Here is a 23,857-nt window from a genome sequence, read left to right as displayed (position 1 = left end):
ATAGATAGATAGATAGATAGATAGATAGATAGATAGATAGATAGATAGATAGATAGATAGAGGGCACAGGGTGAGTTGAAGATGAAGGGGTCATATCTGGAGAATAAAATTAAGGGGTGAGAGAGGATTATACTAGGAGGAGAAAGGGAAAGGTAGAATGGGGTAAATTATCTTGCAAAAAAAACCTCCAAAAAACAAAGGCTCTTACAGGGGAGGGGAAATGGGGGAAGGTAAGAGGGAATGAGTGAATCTTATTCTGATAGGATTTGACTTAAGGAGGTAATAACATACACACTCAATTGGGTATGGAAATCTGTCTTACCCTACAGGAAAATAGGAGGGGAAGGGGACAAGAGAGTAGGGGGATGATAGAGAGGAGGGCAGATTGGGAAAGGGGGTATTCAGAAGCAAATACTTCTGAGGAGGGACAGGGTCAAAAGAAAGAATAGAACAAATGGGGGGTGGGTGGGATAGGATTAAGGGAAATAGAGTTAGTTTTTCACAGCATGTCTACTATGGAAGTGTTTTGTATGACTACACACGTATAACCTGTATTGAATTGTTTGCCTTCTCAATGAGGGTGGGTGGGGAGGGAGGGAGGGAGAAAATTTGGACCCCAAAATTGTTTTTAAAAACACATGTTTAAAAAAAATGTTTTCACATGCAACTGGGAAATAAGAAATACAGGAAATGGGGTAAAGAAATCTATCATGCCCTACAGGAAAATAGAAGGGTAAGGCAGAGAGAGATAGCAGGGAAAGCAGACTAGGGGAAGGGGTATTCAGAATGCATGCCATCTTGGGGTGGGGGGAGGGGTGAGATGGGGTGAAAATTTGGAACTCAAAATCTTGTGGAAGTAAATGTTGAAAATTAAAAATAAGTAAATTTATTAACTAAAAAAAAAAAGAAGTAACCCTGGAGTCTTGATGTCTGTGACATCAGAGCACAAGATCTGGCAGGAACAACTAAACTAGTTAATAAGTCAACTAGCATTTATTAAATGCCTATTTTGTTTGGAAATAGGTCTAGTAGTGGTGTAAGTAATTTTGTTTCAGCATCTTTTTTTTCTTTTTTAGGCAATTGGGGTTAAGTGACCTGCCCAGGGTCACACAGCTAGTAAGTGTCAAGTGTTTGGTCTGAGGCCAGATATGAACTCTGGTCCTCCTGACTTCAGAGCCGGTGCTCTATCCACTGCACCACCTAGCTGCCCCTCATTTTGACTATTATAAATAACCAGATTAACTATAAAGGACATGTGTAGAAAGCTGCTATCTGCATCTTGCATCCAGAGAAAGAACTGATAAATAGTGGTGTGCATAGACTAATTTATATATATATACATATACACATATACATATATATGTACTTATTTGTGTCTAATGGTAGCCATCCCTGGAGCTGGGGGAGGGGGGAAGGGGAGTAAAGAAAAAAAGGAACAAAAAAGAAAAAAAAGAAATTTGCATGATGATTATTATATATTTAAAAGGAATAGCAAGTTGTACATAATAGATTTACAGTTTCACGTGCAATTGTCTTTTTTTTTTACTATATTGTGTTATGGAAATGCTTGTTTTATTCCATAAAATAAAAATAAAATAAATATGAGAAAAATTAAAAATGCCTATTATGTGCTAGAGGGGGTAGCTAGGCAGGACAATAGAGAACCAGGCTAAGAATCAGAAAGACTCATCTTCCTGAGTTCAAAAGTGGCCTCAGCCACTTACTAGCTTAGCTGTGTATGACCTTGGGCAAGTCATTTAACCCTGTTTGCCTCAGTTTCCTCGTCTGTAAAATGAGCTGCAGAAGGAAATGCCAAACCATTCCAGTATCTTTGCCAAGAAAACCTCAAATGGGGTCATGAAGAGTCAGATACAACTGAAAGACTGTACAACAACAAAGTATGTGCCAGGCACCACGGATACAGAGAAAGGCAAAAAACGTTCCTGACTTTCAGGGAATTCACAGTCTAATCAAGGAAACAACTATGAGCCAATAAGATATATACAGGATCAAATGTGGCTAGTATCAGAGGAAAAGCATTAAGCTTAAGGAATACTAGCACAGACCTTACAGGAAGCAGTACTATAGGTGAGACTTGAAGGAAGCCAGGGAAACCAGGAGGAGGAGATAAGGAAGGGGAGAATTCCAGAGAGGAGGATAGCCAGTGAAAATTATCAGTCGGGAGATGGAGAGACATGTGTGAGGAGAAGCACGGTTCATAGAGAAGACAGAAGGGAGTGAAATGTGACAAGACTGGAAAGGTAGGAAAGGACCAGATTATGAAGGATTTTGAAAATGAAACAGAAGATTTTATATTTGATCCTTGAAGTAAAACAAAGCCCCTGGAGTTTATTGAAGAGAGGGTGTGAAATAGTTAGACCTGTATTTTAGGAAGATCAGTTTATAATTTCAGCTGAAATTATGGACCTGGTGAAAAGCTGTCTTTTCTCAGCACCAGCCCAGCTAAGTTTGGAGACTTTCATCAGCTGGATGGACTCACAATGCCACAGTTTACAGGCACTGCAATTCTTGATGACTACCTTTTGATTTTTAGAGTTTTTAACCTGAGTTGGCAAGTTGGCAAAAGTTGGCAAAAAAAAGAATAAAATAAAAATCATAGATCCCTCCTCCTTGAAGTAGGAAAATTAGGGTTATTGTTCATCTTTTTGTTTCTCTTAAAATCAGCTCCATACCTTACACTTGGTAGAACACTCAAATAATTGACTTGAATACATCAAAAAGTCAGAAAACTATCTCTATCTCTCCCTATATTTATTATATTCTACCTCATATTATCCTTATTTGAATACTTATGTTTCACTCTTATTAGGTTATAACCTTCTTGAGGGTAAGAACAGCATTGTTTCCCATCCTTGTATTTCCCATTATGTAAACATTTCCTTGCACATTCTTCAGAAATAGTTGGTTGAATTGAATTACCTTTTGCAAACAAGGTCCAACAACAGCCTTACTTGTTTTAAATCAATAGGGAGAATGTGCAAGTTTCTGCAAGTGGGCCATATTTTATTTCTCTTAAAATACATTTCAGAAATATATTAATGTTTAGGTTCCTGCATGATTAATATTTTATTAAAATTCAAATTTCCAATACAAATCAGCTATTGATATTTCATAGAATTTAAACTGTGTTATTTGAAACTAAGAGTTTGGAATGAAAGAATATAAACTCCTCAAGGAAGGGACTTTTTTTTTTCTGCTTGGTGTTGTCTTTGCATCCTCAGCACCTAACACAGTGCTCCGCACAGAGTAAGCATGGGATGAATGTTTGTCCAATTATATTGAGTTGAATTTGGTTTCAAAGAATTTAGAACTAGAAATGACCAGAGAGATCACTTAACTCAAAACCCTGAGATAAGAGAACTGAAGTTATGAGAGCTTTAGGGATTTGTCCAAGATGAAATACATAATAAGGGGAACAAACAGGATCTGGACGTGTCTTCAAACTCTCCTCTCCAGGATATATAGACAGTAGAGATCACCTCAACCAAACCTCCTGTTTTACAAATGAGGAAACTGAAGCCAAATTTATCAAGGCTTTATTTAGATATTTAGGAGTCTTTTTATTTTCCTTTTAAAAAGGTAACTTTTAAAATTTTTTGTGGAAATTCCAGCAAGTACTGTGAAGGCCATAATTTTCCCTCAGACTTAGGTGAAGTAAATGATCATACTCTTAAAGAATAAAAAAGAAATGATGAAGATGAAGACAACTTTGGTAATAAAAGTGAATAAAAAAAATCTTCATTGAATTTTAAAGAAACATGGAAAACTTTCACATATCATGAGTAAGGTAGTTTTGTATATTTTTCTTTGTATACCTATACAAATTTTTTTTCCTTTTAAAAAGATGTTATTTTGGTGGTGTGACATATTTTCAGAAAGCCCATGGTTGGACCAGTATGGCAGGTATGCTTCTGGTTGATCATTTTCAATTGTTTTTATTACTTTATTATACATATTTTTAGAGTAGTGACAAAATGGCAGATGAGAATTTTAGGGCTGGAAGAGACTTCAGAGAGCATATAATAGAACTTCCTGTGCTAAGTGGCGCCATAGTGCACAGAGCGCCAGGCCTGGAGTCAGGAGACTCATCTTCATGAGTTCAAATCTGGCACTTAATAGTTATGTGACCCTAGGCAAGTCACTTAATCCTATTTGCCTCAGTTTCCTCATCTGTAAAATGAGCTGGAGAAAAAAATGGCAAGCTGCTCCAGTATCTTTGCCAAGAAAACCCCAAATGGGGTCACGAAGAGTTGAATACAACCGAAACAACTAAACAACAATAGAACTTTCTAATATTTTCTATTCCCCAGAGAAGTTCAGGGTCTTGTCCAGATTTATGAAGCCAAATCTGTGCCTAGGGTTTTATAATCACAAATAAATGTCGTCCTTCAGTGGCAGAACTGTGGCAAACAACATTTTCTAGAATTTTAAGTGTAAAAATGTTATTTAAAATGATCAAGCAAGAGAATTTTAAGACGATCATTTATTAAAATGGAATTAAATACATTTAGATAAAAAACTTTAAAAAAATTACTTAAGGCAGAGAAACTCTTTTTAAAATTTTTATTGTAATTTGAATGTACTTTAAATTCTTAAAGGAAAAAAGAATTATTAGCTTCCATTTATGAGGTTTCATTTCTACATTTCAGGAGACTATGAAGAAAAAAATAAAAGAAGAGGAAGAAAGATTTACCAAGGAGATTACAGACTTCAATAACGAGTATGGATTAATAAATAAGAGAGAACTTTTGATTAAAGAAAAAGTCAAGATTGAAATATCTGATTTAGAGAAACAGGAAAATATTTTGAAAAGTGGTAGGTATACCTTGTTTTCTGGGTATCACTAGGAAGTAGGGTCTTTCTGATCAGTGAAATGTCTAGAGGTTTCAAGTTTAACCCTTTATACACCACCACTTGTAATTTGTTTTTAATATCAGTCTTTTTTAAAAGTATTATATACTCCTCTGCTTTAATAAACTGACTGTATGAGGCAAGATTTGAGCTAGAAGCATTATGAGAAACATTTTAATGTCAAGAGAGAGAAGGACTCTGGAGGATTTTTTTTTTCACTTATCTTAAAGACTCAGGACCATAATATGAACATCATCTCACACTCTGCTAGAATGCATAGGCCTGATTGGATTCTGACCTTGGACTACACTCTGAAACTTAATTTCTCTGAGAAAAAAAAATCCTTCATATGAACTTGCTTTGGAGGTATTTACTTCTTTCTCATAAAAAATGTACAGCTGTATGACCTCCAAGACATTTTAATATGTTTTTTTTCTGCAAAATTAGTTATTGAATGAAAGACTAAGACATCCCTTTCTCAGGTGAATTGCTGTCAAATTCGCTTCACTGTTATTAGAGAAGATGGCTAGGTGGTGTGGTGGGTAGAGTATTGTAACTAAAGTCAGGAAGGCCTCAGTTCAAATGTGGCCCTAGATATTGATTAGCTGTGTGACCCTAAGCAGGTCCCTTAACCTTCATCTGTCTCAGTTTCCTCATCTGTAAAATGAAGATTAAAAATAGCATCTCCCTGTCTGACTTGTTGTAAAGATAAAATGATGATGTTTGTAAAGCACTTTGCAAACCTGAAAGTACTCTATAAATGCCAGCTATTTCTACTACTACTACTATAATAGCAACTACCATTACTATCACCACTACTGCTATTACTACCACAACAACTGCTACTACTACTACTACTACTACTACTACTACTACTACAGCTACTACTACAGCTACTACTACTACTACCACCACTACTATCCTTTGACTTGTTAGCTTCATTTAGACCATCTGAAAGAGCGCTGAATTTTGTGCTGGAGGATCAGCGTTTTGAATCCCAGCTCTACTGCCTCCTCTGCAGTGTTAATCTGTGTAAAATTGAACAAGAAACGACCTCCCTGGTCTTCTGTTTTCTCAGTGGAGGATGAGGAAATTGGAGAAGACGTCTTCTGAGATCTTTCCAGCCCTAGATCGGTATTCCTCTGACTGTATCATCACATCTTCACATCCATTCTAGATCCAAATCTGGGATTTTATAATCCTATTTGCTATTATTTTTGTACCAAAATAACTCAGAGGCTTGCAGTTACCTGATGCTGAGAATAATTCCCTTTCTTCTCCTCTTTGATTAACTGGGAAAATAAATATATTCATAGTGATGGGGAAGAGGGGGGCTGGTAAATGAGAAAGACTGAAGAGAAAGGGCATATACCCTTTGCGCCTTTCCTGAGAAACGGGTGAGCCACTTGGCGGTACAATGTAGTTTATAGTATCATGAGAAATATCTGAAAGTTGGTGAATGCATCTTCCGCAGCTTCCCTACCACTTCCATCCCCCCAACCCCAAGACCTGATCGGGAAGGATACTCCATTACAGTAGTCCTTATATTCAGGTCTTTAAATTATTCTGGGGATTTACACACAGATATCCTGAAATTTTAAATATAGTTTTAAGTTATAATACTTTAAAACTACAGTAAGACTTTGGGGACACGTTGCGCATCTTTGGGACTCATGGCAATTATTCAAAGAGTTATGTTTTATCTTTCTCCAATATTTTTTGTTCTAAAAATTATTAATATTCCAGTCAAGATGGTAGAGTGAGAGGATTTAAGGGAGCTTGGCTTTAAAAACAATAAATGGAAACACTAGAGAGAACAAAACAGGCTGGAAAATCATTCAGGAAAAAATTTTAAATCAATTAAAAGTAAAAAAATGAGCAAAATAAAAAAAAAAGGTTGATATAATTTAAAAAATACTTTAGAGAAACTGAATCAGCTAAATTACCAGAAGCAATTCAAGTGGAAAGAGAAACCATGTAAGATCTCCTGAGAGACATCCTCAGATGGATAATGAAATTAAGTAAGAATTAGCATTGGAAAGAAAATTATGAGACCAAATAAAAGAAAACTTTTTAAAGATGACAAGAAATCTTGGGAAGAGCTTAAGCAAGAATTAAAAGATGCTGGAAATAATTAGAAAGAAATGGTGAAGAAAATGGTCAATAGAAAAAAATAAAAAAACTATAGATATAACCAGAAATACATAATTTCTAGGATCCATTCTAGTTTTAAAATTTTGATACTTTCACCACAAATTTGAGAATTCAGTAGGGCTCAGTAAAGTATTACATATATGTTAAATTAATTGAATATTTAACAGAAAATTAAATCACCCACAATGCAGAACAGCTGTAAACAAATATAAATTACAAAATCACAGAATAACAAAATCATAGTATTATCCAAATACTGAAAAGCTATGTAGATTGAAATGTCAAATTTAGAGAATAGGTCATGATACAACTCCACTCAGAATTTCTGACATACTAGGAAAAAAAAACTTTGGAGAGGGATTTTGAACAGTATATTTTAGGAGATCATCAAAGTAAAATTCCAAGAATTAGAAAAAAATAAGCAACCAAAATATAACTAGAAAGAATTTGTCCAACCTCAACAAGATAGAACCTATGTTTCAATATGCCTAGACAAATTGTAAACTCCAACAGTACAATTATAAGGAGAAATTACCTCAAACTACCTAAAGAAATCCAGAAATCCAGATCTGAGTGAGCAATTTTCAAAGAGTATGGGGGACAACTGGAGAAATTGAAATACGACAAATAAAACATTAAGAAATATGGATACTTTAATCTGGAAAAGATGTAATCTCATCAAGGCAAGTACTCCCTCCAGTGGTAAAGATTGTGACCAATAGTGGGAAGAAACGTGGTGCCGTAGAAAAAGTGATGGATCAGGGGTCAAATCTTAATTCTGCTGCTTAATATTTGTGCAATCTTGAGGGCAGCTAGCTGGCACCATAGTGCACGGAGATCTGGACCTCGAGTTAGGAAGACCAGAGTTCAAATGTGACCTCAGATACATTTAGCTGTGTGATTCTGGGCAAGTCACTTAACTATAGTTTATCTCAGTTTCCACATCTGTAAAATGGCAATAATACCAGCACATACCTTCCATGGTTGTGGTGAGAATCAGACAAGATGATATTTGTAAAGCACTTAGCTCAATTCCTGGCACATAGTAGGTGCTATATAAATGTCTGTTCTTTCTTAGACAAGTCTCTTAACCATTAGGGTCCTCAGCTTTAATATGAGAAAGTTGGAATCAATGACTTTCTCCTATTATATGCTACTAAGTAGCATATTTTTTGCTATTGTGTGCTTATCATATATTATTTTTAAGTTGTTATTTGTATATGCCTATGTTTATTACTAGATTCTAAGTTCATGGAGGGAAAGGCCTCTTGTACATCTTTTGATCTCTCACAATATTTCATAAGGAATAGCTATAATTTTTTGTGCACTCTCTCTTTTTCACTTCCATTCTCATATTCAGAGATTAGAATTTTTCCTTTCCATCTTTGATAACTAGGAATAAGAAAATGAAATACATTCTGTGTTCTGGAAATATTTAAGAATCTAAGTCCAAACGCCTTTCTGTCACAGTCATGTTTAATTTCTATAGATCATTTGTCTAAACATAGCTTACGTCAGCTAACCTTGTCTAATTTATTCTGCTCTTTTAAGTTTATAAGGTTATTCTGGGCCTAAACTTTCTGTGATTGTTAACTGAAAACATACCTCCTTTGGATCATTGTTGTTGTTGAATTGTTTCAGTCGTATCTGACCCTTCGTGACCCCATTTGGGGTTTTCTTGGCAAAGATACTGGAGTGGTTTGCCATTTCCTTCTCCAATTCATTTTACAGATGAGGATCTGAGGCAAACAGGGTTAAGTGACTTGCCTGGGGTCACACAGTTCAGTAAGTGTCTCAGGCCAGATTTGAACTCACGAAGATGAGTCTTCCTGGCTTCAGGCTTGGCACTCTGTCCACTGTGTTACCTATCTGCCCCTCTCCTTTGTATATTAACATATAATTATATTTATATTTAATAGAGAAGATTTAAGTTATCTGCATGGTACCTAAGACAGGAATCTTTTAAAATGTGTCATGTGATTGATTTTTATAGCAGATTTACTTTTCAATTATATTTCCCATGATTTTCATTTAAAATATTTTTGATTCAGTATGCATGAACCAATTGGAAAACTAACATGGCGTGATAAAATTTCTAGTGGAATTTGGATGACTAGCATGCATCAACAGTAAGATAGGTCAAAACAATTTATTGATACCTACAACCAAGCATGATGTTAGAGGTGTGGACAAAGGGGCAGTGATTTAGTTAAGGGATAGAGTTGTGGTAAGCCTCCCTCATCCCTAGTAGCCCTGGAGCAGCATGGATGGTGGGGGCCTGAAGGGTGGTGAGGTGTGTGCTCAAATCAAAGGCCCATAGCAGCTCGGAGCTCACATTTGTTTGGGTTTTTAGACAAAGGACTTGCCTTGTTACCAGTGGAGCAATCAGATAAAGGAACATGGGCCAATAGCAAAAGAGTTCTCTAAATATTAACTAGGAAGGCCTGTTCAAACTGTGCCACAGTGGACATGGAGCACAGAAACCCTTAGGATGGGGGGAATTGAAATTATAAGTGGGTCACAATGGCAAGCTTATGGAAGAGTTTCAGCATCCAGTTCTAACTAGAACTAGATGCAGTTAATACCTATTGCATAATAGGGGTCAGACCTGGGTGAGTGGAGGCATATTCTTCTGGTTAATCACAGGATACTACCATTAACAAGTCACTTTCTTTAAGTTTGTTTCACATCTCTAAAGTGGGATAATAATAACTATGCAAATACGTATTTTAGAAGGTTGCTGGGAAAATCAAATGAGATTATGTATGTAAAGCATTTTGCAGATTTTTAAGTGGCTATAAAAATGCGAACTCCCACTTCAGCACTGTGATGCACATGCTAGCATGTACACGTCACTGATTGATTAAAGTGGCCTAGGAGCATATTGGACAGCTGGGGAAAAGCAGCTTTAAGTCTAAAAATTTACTACACTGATAATCCAATATTGACTATAACAGAGAGCTGTAATGATAATTGCTATATTAAATGAATGTTTTCTCAGAAATAAAGTCAATGGAACATAAGAGTGTCCAGTTAAATGAACTTCAGCTACAAAAGAATGAATTGATGCAGGAATTATTTGTTCTTCAGAGAAAACTTAAAGGTATTACCTCAATATTTAATAATTTTAGGTCTAATAAACTCTAATGGGAATGGTTATATGTTGATATGGTTATAAAGGAAAGATAAAAGTATATAAACCAATTTTATTATAGTGCTTTTCCACTATATGCTTTTTTTTTCTTTTTTGCAAAGTCACATTGAAAGAAAATCTGTAGACTCTTTGAACAACAACAAAAACACTATATTGACCACTTGAGACATAGTGGTTTTTTTTTTAATACTCAGAGACAGTTTGTTTTACAATTTGGTGTTTGATGTTGTTATAGTTGGTTGTTGGGGTTCTGTATGTGCGTGCTGTGTATGTGTGTTTGCTGGGAGGGGGAAGAGTTAAATGATTTCTGTATTAAATCTTGTTAAGAGCTTGAAGTAGAGCTTTTATTTTTTATTTTTTATTTTGTTTTTAAGGTGAGGCAATTGGGTTTAAGTGACTTGCCCAGAGTCACACAGCTAGTGAGTGTTATATGTCTGAGGCTGGGTTTGAACTCATGTCCTCCTGACTCCAGGGCCAGTGTTCTATCCACTGCGCCACTTAGCTGTCCCTGAAGTAGAGCTTTAAAAAAAAAAATCAACTATATGATTTTGTACATTCAAACCAAAAAAGTATTAGAATATTCTAAGTATAGGAGAATATAGGTGATACTTAGCAGATTCATATAATCTTAGATTTGTAAGGGAAAATATTTCAATCCATTCATCTCCTAGTCCAGGATAGACCCAGAGAAGTAACTTCTCGGGTCATGTAGCTGATAGTCACAAGGAGAAGCTAGTCATAACCATGTCATTTTTATTTTTCAGTTTTTGAAAATAATGTAAATGAAGCCATATGTACCACCAAATTTTTAGAGGAAGAAAAAGTCAGAATCAGTGAAAAACCTCAGAATGATCCTGAATGTATAAGGTAAGGCCTATTATAATTGTATATTCTACATTGCCATGGAGATTTGACACCATGACAGGCACCATCCATGGAGTCCATCAGTTGAACCATTACCAGTCCATGTTTTGGAATTGGGACTTCTAAGGGATTCTTTGTGAAGATTTCTGGGAGAAAGATGCTGGAAAGAAAGGAATCAAGAGTTGGAGTCAGGATTTTATCCTGCATCATTGAGGCCATGTGGATATTCTAGGGTCTAACACTGGATCAGATTTCTATTCTCCTGTTTTTCCCTTGCAGGGGACCCAGCGAGGTATGTGGCCTGGTTTTCAAAAGGTACCTCCAAAGTATGTGTTTGTGATTCCCTGGTGGGAAGCTATTGCCTTTTTTATACCCCTTTACTAGAAGCTGAAATTGGAGACATCTCTTGCTTTCTACACAGACTCGTACGTTTCCTCAAACCTACATCAGAGCTGCTCACATTAAACATGAAAACAAGCCTCCAGTTCTTCTTTATATAAAGAGGAAAGAACTGAGAACAAGGAAGCAATTAAGGTTAGGGTTTATCATGGATATAATAGCTGCCAGCCTCAGCTTTTACTGCTTGAGACTCCTTCTTTTCTTGTGGAGCAAGAACGCAGAGGACACATTCAGTTTATGGGAGTTGTCTTCTGCAACTTGGAGAGAACGAAATTGTCTTTGAAGTGTTAGATGCCTTATCTCACCAACCATCATCCTTTCTAGCACAGTAGTTCCCTTGTCTCAGTCTTTCCATGCAGGGGAGAAGCAGGGGAGCACTAACTCAGTGCTTGACCCCAGACTGTCCACATGGCCCCAAGATGAAGAATGAACTCCAAACTCCAACTCTCAGCTCCTTTCTTTCCAGTGTCTTCCTCCCAGAAATCTTCACAAAAATACTCCTAGGAGTCCTAGTTCCAAAATGTCACTCACTGGTGGATTGTTGGGATGCCATTTGTTGGATCTTCTCCTTTTCCCATCTGTGTGGGTTACAAATGGAACGTTATCATCACCTTTAAATAAAATATTTACTTTGTCTAATATATTTGAGCAAAATTCTAAGCTTAAATTCCAGATAAAGAATTGTAAAGCAGGATAATATTCTAATATTTAACTAATTGAAAAATATTATATGTAAATCTCACAGTTTATCATGTTGTTGAGAGATTGGGTGGAATATTAGATAGACAGCTAGTCTTTGAGACAGACGGAAAAACCTGTTTTCAGTTCTTCTTTGAACACTCATTATTTGTGACAGTTCACAAGTCACTCAAGCTCATTTCCCCAAGCAGCTCTCTATTACTAAAAGTTGTAGAAGCTGAACTGCATTGGTGGGAGGAATTTCGGAACTTGGGAGTTCCTTACACCAGTGAAAGCATACACCTGCTTGAACATATGTTATTAATACTTTAAAACATTTTTTGTCTCTGTATGTAATGTTTCCCTCTTTAAAATCATTGTGTATTCAGTGCTATTCACTTGAGAAGCAGTTTAGAGTAGTAGGAAGAGATTTGACTAAGAATCAGAACTGAGTTTTTACTCTGAGTTCTGCCAAACTCTGGCCATCAGTTTCCTTATCTAAAAATTGGGGTGTCAGGTCAGACTAGACAATCTCTAAATTCTCACCTTAGATACAATGAAAGGTATTAAAATTTGTCTCATTGTTAACAATTCTGTCTTCTGCTTTTAACTTTTGGTTTAAAAAAATCATCCAGATAGCTAAAATTTCTCGTCCCTTCTTACATTTCAGGAGAAAATCAGAAAAAAAAAATCCACTACTTTATTAAAAATTGATCATTTTTGCTATGTGCATGAAGAATCAAAAAGTGTTTCTGCTGTTTAGAATTTTGATGTTCCTTTTGCCCAGTCCTATTACATAAGAATAGCATGTGTTTGAAATTTCTTATGGTCATATGCTCCAGGAAAAAACCCCAAATGTATTAATTTGACTTGCATTATTTAATAATTCAGTTTTTATTTGCTGGATTAATTTAAAAAAACCCAGCTTTGCTTCTTGGGTTTCATATTATGAGAAAAAGAAACCTCATTACTAAAACCATGAAGAAGCAAATGAAGCCTTCTTTCACATAAATCATACAGGAAATATGTCCACTAGAGCTGAACAAATGCTTCATATTAACAGTGTATTGCCTTAGGCCATCATTCTAGTGGTTTTGAGAAAATACTTGCAATTTAATTTTATGTTAAGTTTTATAAGCAGAAAATATCAATCTCTTGAGTGATCTGTGTGATGCAAAATGAGTTTCTGTAATGACAATCTGCTCATTGATTGTTTTAGACTTTTTTTTTATGGCAGTGCCCACTAGCATCATTACAGTCGGTATTGTAAGGGTTTCCATTATGAACCCCAGTTTCAGAGGTTTATAACTCAGTCATAAAAATATGCTCTAGGCGAAAATTAAACATATACATAGTCTGTTAGGGAGCACTTGTTTTCTAACAAATGGCAGCATAGGAAATTTGGATAGAAAGAATCATTGGTCCATGCACCCTACTCCATTCATTGCAAATGGAATGCTCTGATACTTATCTATTCCCACTTTCTATTCTTCTGTATGTATAACTTTACTTAATTCCCTTGTCAATTTCACGAAAGATAGCCCGTGTGAAGAGCCAAGTTACTGAGTATGAAGATTTAGGGAAAAGGACCATCAATCTTATAGCTAGTGCAGTAACCAGAGGCTGATGATTGCAAACTAGCATATGTGACAGTTATTTAATAAACTGAAATCACGAAGGCCCAAATAAATTTAACTTAAACATTTAATTTCATTTAAACGTTTTAGAAGAAATGTCTTCTTACGATGTGCTAAATATCTTAGTGTGTTGTATATGCATTTTATCGTATTCTTAATTGTTTAAATCTTGGCAGTAAGGATTTTAAAAATAAATTGTAATGCATTATTTTTATCATTACTGATATTATTCTTATTAAATCTTGGGCAAAAAAGAGCTTAAATCTTCATTGTAAAAGAACATTTGAAATATTATTTCTTCTTTTGGGCTGATTATCTTTGTGTGTAATAATCAGAGCACACTGATTTATAATTTGTTCCATTTCCATCACTGAAATTCTCTTATAATTAGTAGCTTTTCCTTGTTTTTTTTTATCATTATTTGGGTTAGTTATTGAAACTTATCTTTATGCCATCTGTGCATCTACATAGCCAGTAATTTATATTGGATGCCTTGTGGTGAGAGAATTGGCCATGGAGTCAGGGAGACGTGACTTAAGATCAGACCTGTGATTCTAATTGGGCTGTGGGACCTGGGCAAATCACTTAACTTTCTCAGTGCCCCAGGCAACTCTCTAAGCCTTTCAGTTGCAAAGGAAGGTACTGGGCAGAAGAGTTCCTAATGAAATCACAAGTCTGGGGGCAAAAAAGACTTGATGTTCTCTCTTTGAACATTTTCTTTTTTTTTTTCTATATTTAGAAATCTTAAGATAGTATTTTGAAACTTTTCTGTTTCTAAAAGATTCCCATATCAAACCCTGTGGAATAATAGACTTATCAGGTGGAGTAGCAAAGCAACCTTTAGTTTCATCCCCAGAGTAGTAGTTGTTTATCACTCGGGTGTGTCATTATATTCCAAATTCTAGAAGTCAGGTCAATTCTCCTCTACATTGTTATATATAGGGGTTGTTTTCAGTTGTATCCATCTCTGTGACCCCATTTGGGTTTTTCCTGGCAAAGATACTGGAGTGGTAATGACCTTCAGTTCATTTTACAGATGAGGAAACTGAGGCAAACAGGATTAAATGACTTGCCAGGGTCACACAGCTAGTGTCTGACGCCAGATTTGAACTCAGGAAGATGAGGCCAGATTTGAATTTAGGAAGATGAGTCTGCCAGACTCCAGGCCCTCCCCTCCCTCCTACCCCGGATCTATCCACTACGCCACCTAATGGTCCTACGTATAGTGGCAGGGCTTCCAAAATGTTGCCTAACCCAAGATCCCACGGATAAATGAGTTGTTTTTTTTTTTACCTTTTCCCAAGGGCTTTGGATCAAGTTCCCGATCCTGAGGCTGAGCCAGGATTGAGCCGTTATTTTCAATGGGAGCTGAGTATCAGTGTTTTGGCTAGCTCAGACCACAGAATAGTGAAAACATATACTGATTGAATAGTCAGCATTTTATAGACTATAAATGTTTACAAAAGTATGAGATATTGCTTTTATTCTTCTCTCCCATTATTTTTCTAATCTTTTTCATTGTGTCTATGTCTATGGCTTTTCAAATAACAGCATGAAAGTAAATGATATGCCTAATTGAGTTTCCATGAAAAATATATTTTTTAAAAAAATCTGAACTCTTTGAAAAACTATATTCTATTATCTTTTACTGTGGCATTCCCTTTATTCTAAGTGTTCTGGGTCATAGTCTTTTTGGGAAAAAACCAAAACCAAAAACATTTATTTGTGGCAAAAAATAAAGTAATGGACACTCAGTATAGGAAACAACTTTAACTATCTTCATTCTTTTCCCTGTCTACCAAGCTTCTTGATAGAATAGTTTTCAAGTTCTGAAGATAATCTCGATGTATTTTTTCTAATATAAGTGGAAGTGATGCAAGGTTTCAGATTTTAAGCCACTTAACAATAATTTAGTTAACAAACCTGTGATGGATAGTGAAGACACAAAGATGGAAAACAACGCAATCCTCGCCCTTGGGCAGTGTTCAGTAATAATAATTCACATATATTCTCTTTAAGACTTAGAGACTATTTTTCTCATAACAAACCTATGAGGTAGATAATATAAATAGTATCTCCATTACATAGCTGAGAAAAGTGAGGCTTAGAGGGGCAAAGAGACTTACTTGCCTATTAACACGATGGGAATGGGGGAGACTAGAATATGAGACAGAGAGAGAGAGAGAGAGAGAGAGAGAGAGAAAATGAGGAAGAAAGGGAGAGAAGGGAGATAGAGACAGAGGAGAAGGGGTGAAGAGAGAGAAGGAAGATGAAGAAATGGGAGAAAGAAAGAGAGGAGAGACAGAGATAGAGAAGAGAGACAGAGAGAGAGAGAGAGAAAGAACAAGGTAGACATATATAATAAGGACAAATGAAAGGTCTAGCAAAATTCTGCAAGAGACTTAAAAGGAAGGAGAGATCACTTTGTTTTGAACACCTGAAAACAGTGGGTTTTAATCAATACCATATTTGCAATGAGCAAGGTATTATTAAATTTACCAGCACTTTGCAGGAGGATACAGATAAAGACAGGACTTGTAATTTCACTGGTGTAGAAAACATCAAGATGAGGGGACTTTACCAATGTAGGTTGGCACCTTCTCTACAGTGACAGACAATGTATTTATACAATATGGTAAATTACTGCTTTCATATTTTTGGTGAAAAATACATCTAAAAATAGCCATAGAGATAACATTGACAATCATTAGATTTATACAAAAGAATATAAGATATGAAATAATTAAAATTATATAATACCAAAATACTTTCAAACTTTCCAGGATCTCTTTAAATATGTTTTATATGTGTAGATATTTAGTTATTTTCATATATGTATTTTAACATGGATCTTTCTTATTATCCAAAAAGAGGAATAGAGATTGTTAAAAAACAAATTATTTTTAGGAAATTCTGTCTACACTTTGCATCTTGACATTAGAGGAAATAAAATCAAAGGTCCATATAGCTAACAAGAAAATACTTCAGTTTTCTACAAAATAGTGTTTCCAAAAATTTTTGAGCATATGATTTTATCCAAATGAGATAGTTCTTCCTGTTTTGAAATAAGTAACATAGAAAGTTCCTTCTCCAACTCCAGGTCCATTCTTTGCTGCAGAATTTTGTTGAATGTTTCTGTTGACTCTGCATCCCTTCTGGTAAAAGTTCATCATTTATTCACTAACAGAGGCGTCTTTACAGCATTGATTGTGTAGCCTCTAAGCTAACAGACATCCCCTGTTTTGTGAGTGTAATATTCTTGGCACAGACTGTAATTACTGAGCTTCTAAATAAGTACAAGGGGAAAAATTTGATAGTAGAATCAACTGATTACTACAAAAGTTATGCTTGTAATGAATGTTAGTGATTTTGCCAGCCTCTCCCCCAAACTCTGAAATAATGTTGCCCAACTTTTAGAAAACTGAGAAAACTGCATTTGGTATTTCAAAGAATATTCTAAAAATATTTGTACACTTAGGATAGGGTAAAACTTTTAATTTTAAGAATAGTCATTTTGCTCAACTTTACTCACGAGAAGGTATCTTTTCAGTGAAACTATTCTGTGTTTGAATGGTTATTAGGGAAAACAAAATAAAACAAAACAGACAAACAAAAAAAAGACAAAACCATGGAATTACTATATCAATTTTGAATGTTGGCTAAGTATAATAGGGCACTGACCATTAGTTGATGATTTAGAAGGTTAGACTAGACTTCCTCTCTATTAGATTGTAAACTTTCTGCAACAACTGTAGGTTTTTTTAATTTTTATTTTAAATCTTTATACTTAGTGTCCATCATGGTGCTTTACACACAGTAGGTAACTGCATTTAGTTACTGTGAAATGAGGGGAGGAGGTGACAATTGCAGGCAATCAGTCCACCCACTGGGGCATGAGGTTTGCTTACCATTATACTGCTTTCTTTCGCTGCAAATGTTATTAATATTCATAGCATTATCATTGCTTCCTCTTTTAAATCTAACAACAGACCTTTCAATGTAAGAATGAATTCTATAGCTTGATTGTATGCTGTATTAAAAATATTTCCTTTAATTTGCTTTAAATATCCTCCTCCTTAATTTTGGTACCCTCTTGTTCTGTTATTATTAGCCAACTTTAAAAAGGGAGTTGGGGGGAGGGGAAGGTTGATCAGCATTGGTGTTATGAGGGACAAGAAAGAACTCACAGGAAGATGTATTCGTGGTGAATGGTACAATAGGTAGGGGACTGATTCTATTTTATTTAAAAATAAATAAAAATGAAGCAAAATGAAAGTATCTAAGTATGGCAGTATGAAATTGAATCTTCCTTTATACAGCCTAAATTAATTCTCTTCCTTGGGCTCTTTTAAAAAGTTTTATTTTTTAAGTCACACAAAATACTAATAGATAAATAGAACTAGTTTGGGATAATTCTCCTACTGAAATCTTAGAATTAGAGATATTTACATTTTTATTTAGTAGGAAAATATTATAATGTACATTTTGACAAAATTTAAAAAAAAATACATTTACTTTGTGTTCTCTTCTGAATCTGCCAATATACTTGTAAAGCTCGGTTGCCTTTGATTTTGTTTTCCCATTTATTCATTAAAATATATCCCACAGTCCTGATTGCAGCTTTCTGCTACACAAAATTAATAACTTCTTATATCCTTTTCTTATAAGCTGTGCTTCAGAATTTCTATTTATTTTTCAAGAGTTCTTCAGGTTCAGAACACAATACATTTCAGATACATGAGGGTAATTTTCTCCCTTCCCTGTTGTAAATCTGATGATTCTTGTTACTATTTTTCAGGGCTAAAATTACACACAGCACATACTTTTTTATAAAGAAAATAAGAAAATAATATTGGAATCAGAGAGGAAAATAGACTTAATCAGGGCAAAGAGATATCATTAAGCTTAATTGATCTCATTGAAATTCAACTGTCATTATTTGACAAGTATATCTCCAGATGTATAGCAGCGTGTTCAGAAATTATAATTTGCGTTGTAGAAGTTGAAAACTGATAGGGACCTTTTAATTTTTTTTAAGAGATGGAGAATTTGCCTTATATATCCTTACAGAGGAGGACACCAAGGCCAAAAGAAATGAAAAGACTTTTCCAACATCATACAAATGTCAGTTGGCTTTGCCATTGTGACAGTAACAGAGTTCATTTCATCTCTCTTAGCCTCAGTATACTTATCCTTAAAATGAGGATATGTATACCTGCACAAGGTGATTGTGAGGGAAGGGCTTTATGAACCTGAAAGCCCTATATATAAACCTTATTCTTGCTAGTAACAGAATTCAGGTCTCTTGACTCAGTTCAGTACCGAGTTTCAGTAAACTGAACCATGCTTTCCTCCTTTATGGTTCTAGGATTATTAAACATCTATTATTTATTCACTTTTCTATTTTCTCAAGAGAAATATATTTTATTAAAGTATCAAATATTTCTTCCAGAGCTTTGAACACATATTCTTTCCAAATCATCCAGTCTTAACTTCACAATTCTGATTATAGGAACTACAAGTCTGTCTATCTCAATTTAGGAAATAGTTATTTGAACAGAGTGTCGTATGCCATACTGATACTTTTTTTTTCTTTTATAACAGACTTAAAAAAGAATTAGAACTTTATGAGGAAGAAGACATGGAAAGTGTTTATGAAGCTCTCCGATCAGAAATAGAATTTTTGGAATTGGTAAGCCATTTTACTAATGATTTCATTTGTGTGTAGTGTTATTTGACCTAATCATATGACTGTATACACACACACACACACACACACACACACACACACACACACATACATCTCACATCTGTTTCAAGCTAAATAACTTTAGGGTAATCTGGTTTGTCATCATTCCACAAAAGAAATTATAGACAGAAGGAGATAATTATTTGAATATCTGTGAAAAAAATTAGACATTAGAGGATTTGGAGCAAAGAGGTTTTTTTTTTTTAAGTTAAGGAGCATTTTTAATATATATGTATGTTAATCTAACTTTTTTTCTTATGAGCTCTGCACATCATATTGTACATGCTATTTTCCATATGCTACTGTGATATTTTAAAATGTGGTATTTCTTAGAGTTTCTCCTTATTTTTAAATTTTGGGCAGACTAAAACAAATTCTGAAAGCTACTGATCATATACCTTGATATTATCCGTAATTGTTCAATCATCGTTTTCCTTAATATGCAATAGGGGGAAGGAGAAATAGCAGAGTATAAAGACATGATTCCTGCCTTCAAAAAGCTTTCATTCTAATTAGATAGAAAAGACTAGAAGTAACAGAAATGCCCAACACATTAAAATACCAGCATGAGAATTAAATAATAATAATAATAATAATAATAATAATAATAATAATGATGATAATGATAAAGTTGGCACAAGGTAATATGTGCTTCATTAGCATGTGAATAGTATAAGTTAGGGGGCTGACTAGATGATCTCTTAAGGCCTGTCCAGCTCAAACTCCTATCATGCTAAGGAGGTCTCATTTCGGACTACAGTAGGGTCTTTCAGTTCACTTCCGTTTAATAGACTTTCATTATACATTTCATAGGTACCTTGCCAGATTCTGAGGATACAAAAATAAAAATAAAACAAGCCTAAATGTCAAGGAGTTTACGTTCTCCTGTGGAGTGGGGAGTACAATATGGGGAGGGTGAAAAGACTAATCACAGGCATTAAAGGGGAAGGTTTCATGAGGCAGCAGTTAAATTAAGCTTTGAACAAGGGTAAAGATTCCGAAAGGCAGAAATCAGGAAGGAGTGGATTGTAGGCCATGGGATGGCTTGTGAGATTTCGTGGAGGCAGGAGAAGGAGTGTTAAATTTGAGGAGCAGTTAGTAAACAATCCAGAAGGTATGGAAATTTTCTTGGGGGAAATGAGAAACTAGCACATTTTAAATAGGTTTATAATTAGAATGGTATCATGGAAAGAACATTAGATCTTGGTTTCCGAAGGCCCAGATACAAATCTTGCTTTCAGTCCTTAATAATTTTGTGACTTTGTACAAAGTCTTTAAGCTTCAAATTCCTCTTTTAAAATGAAGACCATTAATATTTGTGGTCTCTACTTCAGCACAGTATCTACCTAGAACATAGTAGGTCCTCTAAAAATGCTTGATGACTGATTGAGTCATAGAGTTGCTATGAGGAAAGCATTTCATCAGTCTATGCAAAGAGATGCTATATATAGCAATTATTATTATTATTATCATTATCATTATTATTACAATTGAATCTCACTATGTTGTCTTTAGAATCCATGCCTTGGGATTTACTTGTAATAAGGTCCTTTCTATATGTAAGTTAACAAACTTTGCTAAGGTATAAAAAAAGTCTCTGCTTTCATATAACTTTCTCCTTCATATCATTTATTTAATAGCAATGCCTATGCTATGGTCGAAAGAGTATAAAACTTAGAGCCAGGAGAGACTGAGGGTTAAATGGTGTCTCTGAAAGCTTATGAGTTGTGTCACTTAGATTTTGTCTGCCTCAGTTTCCTCATCTGTAAAATAGGGATGATAATCATACTTATCTACCAGGGTTGCTTTGAAGATCAAGTGAAATAATAATTGTAAAGCCCTTAACACAGAGCCTAGCACAGAGTAGGTGCTATATAAATGATAGTTATTATTATGTAAAAGAAGAGCAATGATACTTGTAGTCCCTGCCTCTTAGGGCTGTTATGAGGATTGAATAAGATAATGTTTATGAAGGGGTGTGTGGGCACAGTGGATAGAACACTGGGCCTGGGGTCAAGAGGAACTGAGTTTAAATGTGACTTCAGACACTTCCTAACTATGTGACCCTAGGCAAGTCACTTAACTCTGTTTACTTCAGTTCCTCATCTATAAAATGAACTGAAGGAAATGGCAAACCTCTCCAATATCTCTGCCAAGAAAACCCCAAATGGGGTCATGAAAAATTGAACTTGACTGAAACAACTCAACAACACCACCTTAAAATTTTTGTAAATGGTAGCTATGATTTTATTGGTATGAGATTTTAAAGTAGATATTACTTATTTTTAAGATATACTCGTGGGGCAGCTAGGTGGTGCAGTGGATAGAACACTGGCCCTAGAATCAGAAAGACCTGAATTCAAATGCGGCCTCAGATACATAACATTCACTAGCTGTGTGACTCTGGGCAAGTCATTTAACCCCAGTTGCCTTGCCAAAAAAAAAAAAAAAAGATATACTCTCTTTTCAGCTGAAGCAGATTATTTAGGGCTAGTACAGATTTTCAGTACAAGGTACATGAAATATATTCAAGGTCAAAAGGAAAAAGAAAAGGACTTTCTCTGTAAAATTTCAAACATTCAAGGGAGTACAGAATATACCTGAAAAAACTGCATTGGGGGAAAAAAACATTCTTTATTGGTCACTCCTGTCATAGAGGGTAGGAGAGGACTTAATTCTCAACCCCCCATTATAAATTCTTAGAGGCTTTTCCTCTGATTAACTAATGATATTTTTCAGAAGGTAAGAGCAATTTGAGAGGTTAGTGCTCTACCTAATGCAGCCCAATGCAGTTAGAATGTTTCTCCTCAAATGGATTTACATTAGAGATGAAAATAAGTCTTTTGGGGTCCTATAAATAGACAAATAAATTGGGATCTTGATATGTTAGTTTTTTTGTTTTGTTTTGTTTTGTTTTACCTCACCAAAAGAATCTGAATTCTATCAGATGCAAATTTAACAGAAACATCTGGATCTGCTTCTACCAGGAAAAAAAATTTATGGGCAGAGTAAATCCGTGAAATGTTTTGAGCTCTGTGGAATTTAGGTGCTGTGTAAATCAAGGTACCATTATAAGAGAAGAAAGCACATGTTAAAAACCAGTTTTTTTAAACTTCAAATTTCACCTTGCAACATTTCTTTTTGACTGAATATCTGTTATTAGAGGATTAATGTGCTGAAACCATTTAACTATCATAATGCTTAAAAGCTTTTTGTTTTTGATAGGCATAAATTATACTTTTATGATATCTGAACTTGAAACAGTGAAAAATTTCTTTTTATTACATCAGAAAGTTGTAGATTCTATTTTTGAAAACTCCTTATCTTCAGGTTATGTGGGAACATATTTGGATTGCTTTTAACCTCTGACTTTTGCCAGCTGTGAAATGAATGAAGTTTTTTGCCATCCTAGAATTTTTATATATCATTTAGCTTTGATTCATTTTTAAAAAGTTTAATTTAACTCATTATATTTTCTCTTTAAGTGTATTTTCTGTATTTTTTTTTTTGCTTTTTGATGAGGCAGTTGGGGTTAGGTGACTTGCCCAGGGTCACACAGCTACTAAGTGTCAAGTATCTGAGGCCGGATTTGAACCCAGGTCCTCCTGACTCCAAGGCTGGAGTTCTATCCACTGCACCACCTAGCTTCCCCTGCAGTTTTTTTCTTTTAAAAACTATTTCAATAGTGCAGAAGACCTAGTTTGTGTTTGTGCATAAAAATCTACAAACAAAAAATTCAGAAGTAGTCTGCTAATATCTAGGCCAGGGGTAGGGACTTGTGGCCTTTAGGTCACATGTGGCCTTCTAGGTCTTTGGGTACAGTGTTTTGACTGAGTCTAAGTTTACACAACAAATCCTTTTATTAGGGGGATTTGTTCTGTGAAGTTTGGATTCAGTCAAAGGGCCGCCCTTGAGGACCTAGAAGGCCACGTGTGGCCTTGAGGCCGCAGGTTCCCCACCCTGGGTCAATTTTTAAATTTTCTATATTTCTAATTACTGTTATTTTTATTCTTTAGACATTGTCACAAAAAAGTCTTCAAGCAAAACAGTAGTTTATGGAAGACTGATCGAGACACATCACTAAATTAAATACTTTTAATGCTGATGTGGATGATGCCCATCATAGCAGATTCTTCTTGAAAAGTGTTGAACCAGGTTGCTGGAGATACCAAGAATTGTTTTCTTGACAATTTCAAATAATAAGCATATATACATATATAGGTATATAGATATATATGTGTATATATATGTGTATATATATACACACACACACACACACACAAACACACACACATCGTTATTTATGAGATTTTTGGTGAAGTACATTAGGGGTTTGGGGGTAGATATGAT

The 23,857-nt window shown here is 35.0% G+C and overlaps 1 protein-coding gene across 1 annotated transcript in view; it reads left to right on the top strand.

Moving 5' to 3' along the window:
- The window catches only part of CCDC172 (coiled-coil domain containing 172), a 59,112-nt gene extending 35,553 nt beyond the window's left edge, over nt 1-23,559 (top strand). Inside the window, exons 4-8 of the mRNA XM_027851484.1 lie at nt 4,671-4,836; nt 10,028-10,129; nt 10,945-11,047; nt 19,363-19,450; nt 23,524-23,559. Of these exons, the coding sequence (XP_027707285.1) occupies nt 4,671-4,836; nt 10,028-10,129; nt 10,945-11,047; nt 19,363-19,450; nt 23,524-23,559 (495 nt within the window). The remainder of the gene's footprint in view (nt 1-4,670; nt 4,837-10,027; nt 10,130-10,944; nt 11,048-19,362; nt 19,451-23,523) is intronic.
- The last annotated feature ends 298 nt before the right edge of the window (nt 23,560-23,857 follow it).

This window comes from Vombatus ursinus, unplaced genomic scaffold, assembly GCF_900497805.2.
Source record: "Vombatus ursinus unplaced genomic scaffold, bare-nosed wombat genome assembly UNPS02009205.1, whole genome shotgun sequence".
In the NCBI taxonomy this organism is placed as follows: domain Eukaryota; kingdom Metazoa; phylum Chordata; class Mammalia; order Diprotodontia; family Vombatidae; genus Vombatus; species Vombatus ursinus.
This window is presented reverse-complemented; position numbering and strand designations above follow the sequence as displayed.